General features: G+C 34.1%; 1 protein-coding gene across 1 annotated transcript in view; it reads right to left on the minus strand.

Annotated features, from left to right (window-relative positions):
• Positions 1-12973, minus strand: part of LOC114337219 (uncharacterized) — a 76775-nt gene that overhangs the window by 34272 nt on the left and 29530 nt on the right. The window contains exon 2 of the mRNA XM_050649804.1: positions 2434-2571. Within this exon, the coding sequence (XP_050505761.1) occupies positions 2434-2532 (99 nt within the window). The 5' untranslated portion in view covers positions 2533-2571. The remainder of the gene's footprint in view (positions 1-2433; positions 2572-12973) is intronic.

A 12973-nucleotide genomic window follows, 5' to 3' on the forward strand; every position in this document is an offset into this window, starting at 1 on the left:
TGATCCAGCTCAGGGCCGTCTTAACCCGGGAGTGCAAGGGGTGCGAGGCACCCGGGCGCCAGGTCCAAGGGGCGCAAGCCAAACACTTGCTAGGCTCAAACTTGCACCTTTTGTCCTTAAAAAAACTACAAATAACAAAAACATACAAGTGAACTTTCAGTATTTTTTACAAAAGCCAAGCTTACTACTTTACTATGCCTACAATATGCAAATGAAATATGAAACCCTTTTAGATTATTCCGACAATAATTTCAAAAAGGTGACCCGTACACTATTTTGATCAATATTGAATGTGACAATGAATCACCATCTTATAAAAATTATCAGTGTATCCGCATAATCTTTTATAAATAGGAAAATATAAATGCTGATTTTCAAAAACCTAATTTTCTTTATTACGTTTACGACAAGAAAGACGTTTATTATGTTTTTTTAGAAAAACACGAGAAAAGTTGTAGTCACTTAATTTTTGTAAAAATATATGTAGATCTAAAAAAAGACTTACTATTAGAAAGTCATACAGTAGTATCTGTCAATCAAGCAGCAGTTAAACGCGAAAGAAAAAAGGTAGAAGACAGTTTTAGAAAGAATTATCGATATAATAACATTTTTAGCACGACAACATTTACCGTTAAGAGGAACTGGTCAAAGGTTGTATGAATCGGATAACGGTAGCTTTTTAAAATCAATAGAGTGTATTTCCAATTTTGATAATACGCTATCAGAATACATTGCACGAATTCAAAGTGTTCAGCATCGTATGCCTCATTATCTTGGACAGAATATTCAAAATGAATTGATAATAGTGTAATTGGTGAAAAAATTAAATGCCCAATTTTTGATCTTTTAAAACAATCTAAATATTATTCTATAATAATTTTATCTTGCACACCTGATATTTCACACAAGGAACAACTTACTATTGCTTTTACGTTCGTTTATCTTAATTCTTCAACAAAGCTTGCCGAAGTTAGAGAGCTATTTCTAGGTTTTTTACCGGTTACTGCTACTACCGGACAAGGATTAGCAAATGATTTGTTAGAATTTTTGAAATTAATGAATATTCATTTAGATAATTTACGAGGCCAAGAGTATGATAATGGGGCAAATATAAGAGGAAAAAATATTGGCCTTCAAAAAAAATTTTAGAGAGGAATCCTCGTGCGTTTTGTTCCTTGTGCGGCTCACAGCCTTAATTTAGTGCTAAATGATGCCGCTAAATGCTCAATGGAAATAACAAATTTTGGGCAGATTGCAATTGCGCGCAGCGGTCAGAAAGGAGGAAGACCTAACCCTTCGGTCCAAACCTAACTTGCGGGTAATAGAGTGAGAGAACCGCAGGAGGTATTTGACCGCTGCGCGCAATCACAACCCACCCCAAATTTTAATTGTTAAATAAATTTATTGTTTTTTTTCACATCAACATTACGGTGGAATGTCATAATTAATGAGATACTCGCCTTTACATTAAAACCGCTTTCAAATACGCGATGTAGAAAAACAACATGTAGGTACAACAATGACACAAGAAACATCGCAAGCTCATTTTGATGACAAAATTAAAGAACTTTAGAAGAAGAAGTTTATCTGCTCTGTTGTGACATGGTACGATATTTTAGCACAAAGGTTTAATATTGCCAGCTAAACTTTGCCAACGAGTGATATTATTATTTCGGAAGCTGTTAAGATGCTTGATCAAGTTAGTAAAGATTTAAGCACCAACCGCACTGCGTGTGAGCAGATAAGTATTAATTGCCTCGGTATCAATTGATAAAGAAACAGATTGCGAAACTAAATTTTCTGAAACTGTTCGTCCACATCCCCGAAAAAGATATTTCAATTACAAGGTTGCAGACGAGCCTTTTTTAGACCCAAAACAAAATTTTACAGTTAACATATATTATTATTTATTGGACATTGCGAGAAATTGGTGCTGGAGAAACTTCGAAGAAAACTTAAAGAACACAATGTTTAAATTTACAAAAAAACCTAGCGCATTTAAATAGATCTCATATAGATGGTAAAGTCCTATTTTATGAATTAGAATAGGGAACTTGCACTTTTTTTTAATACATAATAATGTTCACTTTTGTTTAAAAATGAGATTTACAAAATTTCATCTTTTTTAATATATAAATAAAGAAAGTAAACCTAATTAGTTTTAATTTTAGCGTACCTATAACCTATATAATCTTCTGACAAAAGGGGGCGCAAAGATTAGTCTTGCACCCCGGCGCCGTGTATGGTTAAGACGGCCCTGATCCAGCAATCCAGCTAGAACTAAATTACAAATTGACATCACTTAGACAAGACCAGAACATCTTAAAATGACAGCTCTTATATATTTTTTTATCGGCTCTTTTCTGTACTTACACCGGTATTTTCCGTTGTTCTTTGTTGTCTTGCTGTTTTTATCGAATTTTATGTACTTACACTTGTGTTTTCTGTTGTTCCCTGTTGTCTCGCAGTTTTTATCGTATTTACATTTGTTGTCAGAGGTGTTTTGTCTAATTCACCGTCGAATTCGATCATTATATTCTTTTCTTCTGCAAGTATTTGTTTTAGCAGATTCTAAAATATATAAAATAAGTTATTAACAAGATATTTAGCTTAAGATGTACCTTAAGCTTAAATATAAATGTAAATCCTTACGCAGGTGCCACATTAGTGCCACAAATAATGCGATAATTAACGGTATTAGATGGTAGTGTGGCCCCAGTATTAAAGTATAAGTAGAGCTTAAGATCTGTTGGTACAACCAGACATAATGACTGGTTGCACCAACTTCCCGATGTTTCGCTTTTTATTCTGATTTTAGCCTTTTGTTCTTGGTGGAAGTTTGAAATTATCCTTAAGTCTTTACTTACAAGCTTAGTCTTAGGAAATGCTAACTTGGCTACACCGTAGCCAAGAATTTTTTAACTTGACTACACCGTTCTGAAGATGACCAACTAGTCTGAAATACGTATACAGGGTGTTTCATTAATAATTGTCCATATAGTAACTGGAGAAACCTTAGCACAAAATACGAAGATTTAACCTAAAACACTTAAATAAAATGTGGTTCCTTACTGAGTTACAGGGTGTTTTATCTAAAAATTTAAAAACTATTTTTGCTCAGCATTTTAAAACTATTTAACCTATCGTTTTCATACTTGGCACAAAGTGTTACTACTATACACCCTACTAAATTGTGATAAACAAACGTATCTAGCTACTACCAGAGGCGTACGACAGGGGGTAGTGAATGGTTGACCCTTCTCAAATTCTACGCCACTGGTGGAATTACTATTTTAGTGCCATTTTTAGATTTTTCAATCCTTTCTACGTAAATAATATACTCCTCATTGGTAACGATAAAGTCAGTAGTTTTCGAGATATTTGAAGTTAAATATGAAACGGCACAGTTATTTTGATTAATTTATGATGTGATTCATATGATTAAAATTTAAAAATTATTTGTACCCAGTACTTTTAAACTACTTGGCAGAAATACTTGGCACAAAGTGTAGGTACTGTACACCCTACTAAATTAAGATAAATAAACGGTTCTAGCTACTACCAGAGGCGTACGACAGGGGATAGTGGCTGGTTGACCCTTCCCAAATTCTACGCCACTGACGAAATTGCTATTTTAGTGTAATTTTTGATTTTTCAATACTTTTTATGTAAATAATATACTTTTATTCGTAACGATAAAATGATTAGTTTTCGAGATATTTGAAATTAAAAATGAAGCGACACAATACATTAATCAAAATAGCCGGGTCGTTTCATTTTTAACTTTAAAGATCTCGAAAACTAATGACTTTATCGTTACGAATCAAGAGTATATTATTTTTATAGAAAGTATTTGAGAATCCAAAAATTGAACTAAAATAGCAATTCCGCCACTGGCGTAGAATTTGTAAAGGGTCAACCATTCACTTTCCCCCGTCGTACGCCTCTGGTAATAGACAGAAACGTTAGTTTAACATAATTTAGTAGTTTGTACAGTACCTATACTTCCTCCTAAGTATGAAAAGGATATGTCGAATAGTTTTAAAATGCTGAGCAAAAATAATTTTTAATTTTTTAGATAAAACACCCTGTAACTCAGTAATGAACCACATTTTATTTAAGTGTTTTAGGTTAAGTCTTCGTATTTTATGCTAAGGTTTCTCTAGTTACTATATGGACAATTATTAATGAAACACCCGGACACCTACCTATTCACATTACATTTTTAGGTTTAATTAACATTAGGTTTAATTAACATAATTAATGTAGAAGACATAAATGGATAAGTGACAACACGGAAACAGGAGTGGAACGAACACATTAGTAGAATGGCAGAAGATAGGATAGTACGAATAGCACGATATAAGTCACCAAATGGACGAAGAAGTATTGGTAGACCAAGAAAATGATGGTGCGATAACTTAAACAATTTAGGAGGGTAATATTGAAGAAGAAACAGGCTTTTAAGCCTACATACAAGAAGGAAGAAGAAGAAGAAGGTTTAATTAATACCTTTAGGCACCAGTATGTAAGTAACCCTTATGCCACAAATTTTTGAAATAGAACCAATACTCCTCTATCGATTCAACTCTAAATTCCTTTTTTTTTTGTTTATCTCATATGTCATTTTTATTCCCCAAAAAGGCATAAAGCATAAAATCGTGGTTGAACTTCGTATTGAAATCCAACGCTCTATAAAGCAGTGATTCAGTGGCCACGTCTACGTTTACCCCAACACCGCCTATTATAACAATGTATGCCGCAGTTGCAGATAAAATATCAGGAACAAAAAAAATTCCGAAATACGAAAATAATGTACCTTTACACAATATCTACCGTCAAAGGCTACTACTCTCTTTGGTACGTACTACGTAATAGATAATTTAATACATATAAGTATATCAAGGTCAAGTAACTATACTTTTACCATTAAGATTTTAAATTTAAATAATTTATGCATGAAGAAAATTTTTTTTTTCCAAAAAGTTTTTTTCCGCAATTTACAACTAATTTTAATGTCAAGTTTAATAACTACATAAAAGTAGGTCAAAAAATATGTATTTTATCGTTTTGTCGTCACTCAGGTCCTACAAGTGCTATAAACCAATGGCAGCAGAATGACATTATTTTGTAAAAAAATTTTTGTCGGTAAAGTTTATAATGGATTATGTAACCATAAACAACAAACTAGTAGGACGAGTCAGATACACAAGTGTATTTAGCGGCCAAAGCATTAGTTGAAATTTGTAGTAAAATCAGTAACTGGCAAAGTGGCAACAACTGACTTATCAAAATAGACGAATATACGACGGGATTGATAATATGAGAATACCATAAAGAGGTTACCACTACTATAAAGAAAAGTTTAAACATCTAAAAGCTATCTGTCAATTAAATTCAGAGTAGGTACTGCGTACCAATCACCCCAGAGAAATTACTGTCAAAATAAAACTTCGCAAGGTTGACATACTTCCTGAATTCTTGATACATTGTGGGAAATCTGCAAAAATCTAATTGTCTGTATTCTATACAAAATATACTTATCAGGTTGTAGCCATCCATAAACCAGGAAAATCAGTAGACACGCCAGTGAGTTACCGTCCCATGCATCGGCTTAATTAACTCAGCTTATAAGCTGCTTGATTAAATTATCCTGGACAGAATGAGCCCCAAGCTATTTCAAGAAATACTAATTAAACAAGCAGGATTCAAGCCATAAAAAGGCAACACTGACTAAGTGCACTCTTTAACTACTCACATAAAGGCAGGTTACCAAAGAAAGTTGAAGACCTTTGTGGCATTCATTGACCTATCGGCTGCATATGATACGGTCTGGAATGGTGAGCTAATCTATAAGTTCCTCAAAATAACTTCCTGCAGAATGACCACTCGACTGTTAAATAACATGCTGAGCAGTAGAAACATTCGTGTAACCACGAGAAATACAATAAGGTAGCAGATAACTTTAAACAACGTCTCCACCAGGGCTCCGTACCTGTAAGTATCGCTGCTATTAATAAATCTAAAACAATTGGATATGCAGATGACTGGGAACTTGCAACTCAAGATTTTCGATCCGAAGAAACTCCGAGGATATCCTAACAGATAATATTAAGGCTGGTTAAGTATGTACTTTAAACAATGAAGAGTTAAATCTAATGCCAATAAAACTGAGGTGAGCTGTTTTCACTTAAACAACAAAATGGCCCGCATACAATTAAGGTGTACAGTGAAAACCAATTGCTCACACATAACTGTAACAACGCTGGTGTAACATCAAATATATAAGCGTCACTCTGGATACAACACTCTCTTTTAAAGCCTCGTCCTCACTGGTGTAAATTTGTGACGAACCAGCTGTTCGTTGCAAATATTTGCGTGCTCGCGGTAAATTGTGCTAGTGTGGACGTGTTTTTCGCATAAATCGGACGCAAGAATTTTCGCCGCACACAACGTACACGCTCCATCGGTTGTCGGTTTCTGAGAGAAGATCAAGGGATTTGCGTCGCATACGGTTTGCAGTGTGGACGTTGCGCTAGTTACTCCACACAACCTGAACAGATTCGCACACCGAACGATAATAAAATTTTCGGTGGTCGAGCAGTTAAATCTGCGACGCAAATTCTTACAACGAACCATTAATTCAATACGCACGTAAAAATTTACCTACCAGTGAGGACACGGCTTAAGAAATACCTGGAGAACAAAACAACGTAGCAAAGATAAGAATCAGTGACATTATCAGACAAAAGCTGTAAGAGACAGCATGGGGATCATCAGCAGTTACACTTCGGTGTTAAACCCTTGGACTTATATACTACATAAATGAATACTATTTATTTCTATAGTTAAATAGCACTCACATAAAAATTACAAATACCCAGCTGAATACCTCCATACGTATAATATCTGGAATGGTCAAGTCTATACCAACAGAACGGTTACCACCGTTGAGTAACATATCTCCTCCTAATCTTCGTCTCCGTCATGCTTTGCCCAGAAGGTTCCAGAAAACACTTCATAATCCGTAATTACCAATACACAGAGACATCAGTAGGGCCAACTCACATCGCTTGAGCTAAAAAAAAACACCAACTAGAACTGCAATAAACTTGCGTTCCAACAATATCCAAATGATCATCCAGTCGAAGAAGATGCATAGCGATAGGCCCAACCCAATAATGAGAAACATATGATGCATCGCAGAAGCTTTATCAGGTTTTGAAATCTCCCGAAATTATTGTCAAGTCTCAAAAGAATACGAACGGGACAGACGAGTTTGCGCAGACTTCTTTCACAAGTGGAAGATGAGAACCTCTGCTGAATGCGACTGTGGCACTGAGACACAGCACACCCCCACAATTCTGCTGTGGCACTGAGACTTAGACCATCCAGCACCATGATCCAGCACATAGACATAATAAGTATAGACTAGATAAGGTATAGCCACTCTGTGAATAGAGGTGAAACGCGAATATACAACATTGAGTGGTCTACCTCTGTTTGTTTGACATACGCGCATAATCGCGCTTTAAAGATAGACCACCGATCGAGTGCTCTGCGTTTTGCGTTTAACTATTTTGCTCAGGTTGCCTTGTCTATTCCTATTATGTCTATGATCCAGATGATTGCCGAATTCCCTTTTGAGGAAATATGATGGATACCTGCTGGACTTTGCATACACGACACCAGAGTCGATTAAATATTTAAATGATTTCGATATTATATTGTAATATACTGTGATACCGCTAATAACCGGCAAAATAACAGAAAAGACGGAAAACATAATGCGGTGTGAAATGGAAAGAGATGAAACTAGTAGACGTACGAAATTATCAATAGAAACCTATGAATTTACGTTATACAGGGTGTAACAAAAATACAGGTCATAAATTTAATCACATATTCTGGGACCAAAATTAGTTCGATTGAACCTAACTTACCTTAGTACAAATGTGCACATAAAAAAAGTTACAACCCTTTGAAGTTACAAAATGAAAATCGATTTTTTCCAATATATCGAAAACTATTAGAGATTTTTTATTAAAAATGGACATGTGGTACTCTTATGGCAGTAACATCTTAAAAAAATTATAGTGAAATTTGGACACCCCATAAAAATTTCATGGGGGTTTTGTTCCTATAAAACCCCCCAAACTTTTGTGTAGGTTCCAATTAAATTATTATTGTAGTACCATTAGTTAAACACGTTGTTTTTAAGACTTTTTTGTCTCTTAGTACTTTTTCGAGAAGTCAGTTTTTATCGAGATATTTTGAATATTTGTCAAATCCACCACAATTTGTATATGGTTAAGTACGATTATGTAATGTGAAAATTTATTTTTTGCACGATTGATCATTTTTGACTGTTTACCGTGACAGATTTTACGTCAGTGACATTTACTAGCAACTCGACGGTAAGTAATCCAACTCGACGGTAAGTACTCCAACTCGACGGTAAGTAATTCACTTACCGTCAAGTTAAAAAATCTCTTAATTTTAATTTATTTTTTGAAAGAATAAAGAAAACTAACGAATTATTTATTAATATTGAAACTTATGGTACAATTTGTTAAATTATTTAATGAAATCCCACTTGTTTGGACTGTGGTTTCACTTCTAACAGAAACTCCTGCAGAATCGCATACATTAGTAGTATTACTAGTATTGCACAATATTTTTTCGGCAAAATCTATTTTATTTTGAAGAGAATGTTCTACATAGCTTTCTGCCACTGTCGATGAACGCCAACCTCCATGACGCTTTAATCCGAGGACATCAACACCTTTATTAGCCAAAAGCGTTGCTGATGTCCTCCTGAACGAATGGCCAGTATAGTTCTCGGGATTAGGCAAATTTAAGAATTTGGCAATTTGAGAAGGCCAGCCCCCGATTGTCCCTTTCCCTATTACTTGAGCACAACATTTTCCTTTGGCGTATCTTAAGAACAAATGATTTGATTTTACTTTTAATGGACGAAGTTTTATATACTTTTGCAGAATTTCTAAATATGGAATTTTATCGTCTGGTTTATTAACGACTGTAAAAGTACGCTGGATGTTCGTTTTTGTATTGGGTACTTTTACAATCATTAAACCACCGGTTTGTTGGATGTCATTCATAGTAATATTATATAATTCTTCTCTTCTACAGGCACCAGATATTCCCAATATCATTGCAACCTACAAATTATGAAAAAATCTTCATTAGAGTATTTCTTTTACCTAAACTAGCTTATATTATCTTGTGAATTGGAAATTCTTCATCCGGTGCTTCCATCAGAAATTTTTCAAATTGCTCCCGTGTAAAAATGCTCGCTTTCTTAGGCCTATAGCCAACATTTTTTCTCTTCAAATACGCGATCAAAGTTGAAAACTTGGAAATATCAATGCCATCATAAAGAAAAATGGTGGATTTAATTATTGAATATTCTGCCCAGAGGCTTCCAGGAGCTTTCAACTGCATATGTCTGTGAACGAAATATGCCAATAGAGTTTTTTCTTCGATTCTTAAATTCTTGCCTTCGCACCATTTTTTAAAACTTTGGTAGGTATTTTGATAACGGATTTTGGATTTTTCGGGAATAATTGCGGAACACCCTTCTTCCCAAGCCCGTTCAATTTCTTCAAATTCACTTTCGCTCATATTTTAATTTATAATAATCAAAATTGTACTTAAAATTGTTGACAACTAAATAAAAACTCAATTCTCCATTGTTGTTATGCACCCTAGTTACTACCTAACAACCAAAGTATCTATCTTGATAAAATGAATGAAACTAGTCAATATGACGAAAATGTTTAATTTTATAATTTATAATGGTATCAATCGTGCAAAAAACGTTATAAGCATGTCGAACGTTAAGGGTAACCGATCTCAGACAATAATTGGAGTCGTCGCTCCGCTCCTCCTCCAAACAATTGCCTTCGATCGGTATAAAACCCTTACCGTTCTCCATACTTAATATACTATATGATTTACATTTTTAGGTATATTTTGAACCATCTTTAAAAAGAAGCCACATCTCGATAAAAGGTGTGTTCTCGAAAAAATACAAAGAGGCAAAAAAGTTTTAAAAACCCTGTGTTTAACTAATGGTACCGCAGTAATATTTTAATTGGAACGTACACAATCATTCGGGGTTTAAAAGAACAAAACCCCCATAAATTTTTTATGTAAACATATTCAAAAATAAGCCTCAACTCGATAAAAACTGCCTTATCGAAAAAATACTAAGAGGCAAAAAAGTTTTAAAAATATTGAATTTAACTAATTACACCACAATAATAATTTAATTGAGACGTACAAAAAAGTTTGGGGGGGGGGGGGGTTTAAGGGAACAAAACCCCCATAAAATTTTTATGGGGTGCACAAATTTCACTATAATTTTTCTTTAAGATGTACCTGCCATAAGAATGCCACATGTTCATTTTCAATAAAAAATCTCAAATAGTTTTCGATATATTCGAAAAAATCGATTTTCATTTTGTAACTTCAAAGGGCTGTAACTTTTTTTATGTGCATATTTATACTAAGGTAAGTTAGGTTCATTCGAACTATTTGTGGTCCCAAAATATATGATTTAATTTATGACCTGTATTTTGGTTACACCCTGTATTGTTAGTTGCCCGCTTTTAGACTTTACACGTATTGGAATCAAACTGTGATAGTTGTCAAACTCCTCCGATACATTTAAAGGTGAGAAACTGTCAATATACTGTAAATTTTATAGGTTTCAACTGATAATTTACCACCTGTACTAGTTTTATCGCTTTTTATATCACAACGTATTATGTTTTTCATCTTTTGCTTTATTTTGCCGTATATTAGTGCACTCGTAACTGTATTGTGGTGTGTATTAAATTTATACAGTCGAACCCGCTTATTGGAATAGCCTTCGAGGCAAGCAAAAATATTCTTATAAGCGGGATATTCTAATAACCGATCATTGGTGGCAAACTGAAATAAGTGTACCGAATATACATTATAATAGTACGTACTATGCCAATATGTATATGCATACGGTTTTAGGTCTTTTTATGTCAATAAAAATTTATAATCTATTTACAAAAATAATTACGAAACGATTAGAAAATAAATTGGAATTGGATTTTACAAAAGACTTCCGAACAAACGATCAACTACTGGTAATAAATAATCTTATGGAAAAATGCTGTTTCTAAAAACAGCCAAGTGGATGACAATAAATATGTACCTATAGAAATTTGTAGACAAATGAAATTATTTTATGATCTTGTCGGCGAACGATTGAATTTTCTGTGGGAAAGGAGCGTTTACTCATAACACAGTAATTAACATAAGTGTTTATTAGATACCTGACAAACCGTAATATTAATATACAAAACAGCAGGCTTTCAAACCTCTTACTGGCAAACCATTATACCAGTCAAAATTAAAATTTTTAAGAAATGGTACGTAAAAATGTATTCGTTGACCTGAAAAAATTTTTCTATTAAGCGGTATTATTTTACTAAAGCATATTCCAATAAACGAATAAATTTATTATAGGGTAAATGGAAACGTTTCGGGACCTCGAATTTATATTCCATAAACAGGGATATTCCTATAACCGGTACTCTAATAAGCGGGTTCGACTGTATAGGTACGCTAAATAAATATACCCTATTCCACGAACATACGCCTCTTTTGGATTACTTCGACAACGAATATTTTACTGTGCAAAATAAGAAGAACGAAAGTAAATTGCAAAGTACATTGTTTTTGATTGGAATAATTATTAGCGCCATTTACTTTCGTACTTCTTATATTGCACAGTAAAATATTCGTTGTCGAAGTAATCCAAAACAGGTGTATGTTCGTGGAATGGCCCATAAATGGGTTTTGTCGCCATTAGTACGAAACTAACAATTCTGCATGTCTAACAATAAAACAATGAAAACTTTTGTTTTAACTATTTCCACAAAATTTATTAAAAATTAATGTTACTACAGCTGTTTCGGAAGAGTGCCTTTCTCGAGTGATGGGTTTTAACCATGCGTCTATACTTTAAAGTCTTTAACTGAATAGGTTGCGGAGTGGGGAACTGTTTGTCTAAAGTTGGTTATTCAGAATTATGTCTGTATTTTTTAATTTATTAATTTCCATAGATTCTAATAAGGATAGCTTAAGGCCTGTATTTTGAATATGGATAACTTGAACTTGGTCATTAAAAGAATTATTATGATCTAGAAGGTGAAGTGCATACGTAGAATCTGTTTTTCTACTGTTGAAAGTCCTTTTGTGTTCTGCTAACCGTTTGTCAAAGGTTCTGCCATTTTGACCGATGTAGGTTTTTGGACAGTCACCACATGCCAGTTTGTATACAACACTCGGTAATTGATTTCTCTTTTGGCTCTAATTGTTCTTAATGTTAATTAAAATATGGTTTTGCTTGTTTTTTGATTCAGAGGGATGCACACTCGATGAACAGCTGTTTCCACCGTTTCAGGCTTTTTCAACAGCGCTAGCGTGCACTCATCTGAATCGAAAAACAGCTCAACCATCAATTTAAGGGGAATTTGAAAAATCATTCAAATTCCCTTTGGGACGCAATCCAGCGACATCTCTTAACAAATTGAAGAGGCTCAGATGCAAAATTCACCATTAAAGTGGTAAATAGTTATTTAAATCTGAGACTTTTTATGTTGAAAGTTCTTTCTGGTACATCCTTAATCTGTGACTTTTACAATTTATAAGACCGTAGACGAAGAATATAGAAAACAAAAAGGATTCCTTGCAATCACATTCCGTCTTCATTCGTCTCGGAAAAGGACAGAAGAGGAACTTTCAAGTACTCAAATCTGAGTAAAGATAGAAAACTAAAAGATGGTTTTGCTTGTTTTTGATTCAGAGGGATGCACAATCGCTGGACAGCTGTTTCCACCATTTCAGGCTTTTTTAACTCCTCTGCATCGAAAAACAGCTCAACCATCAATTTAAGGGGAATTTGAAA

This window comes from Diabrotica virgifera, chromosome 1, assembly GCF_917563875.1.
Source record: "Diabrotica virgifera virgifera chromosome 1, PGI_DIABVI_V3a".
Taxonomy (NCBI): domain Eukaryota; kingdom Metazoa; phylum Arthropoda; class Insecta; order Coleoptera; family Chrysomelidae; genus Diabrotica; species Diabrotica virgifera.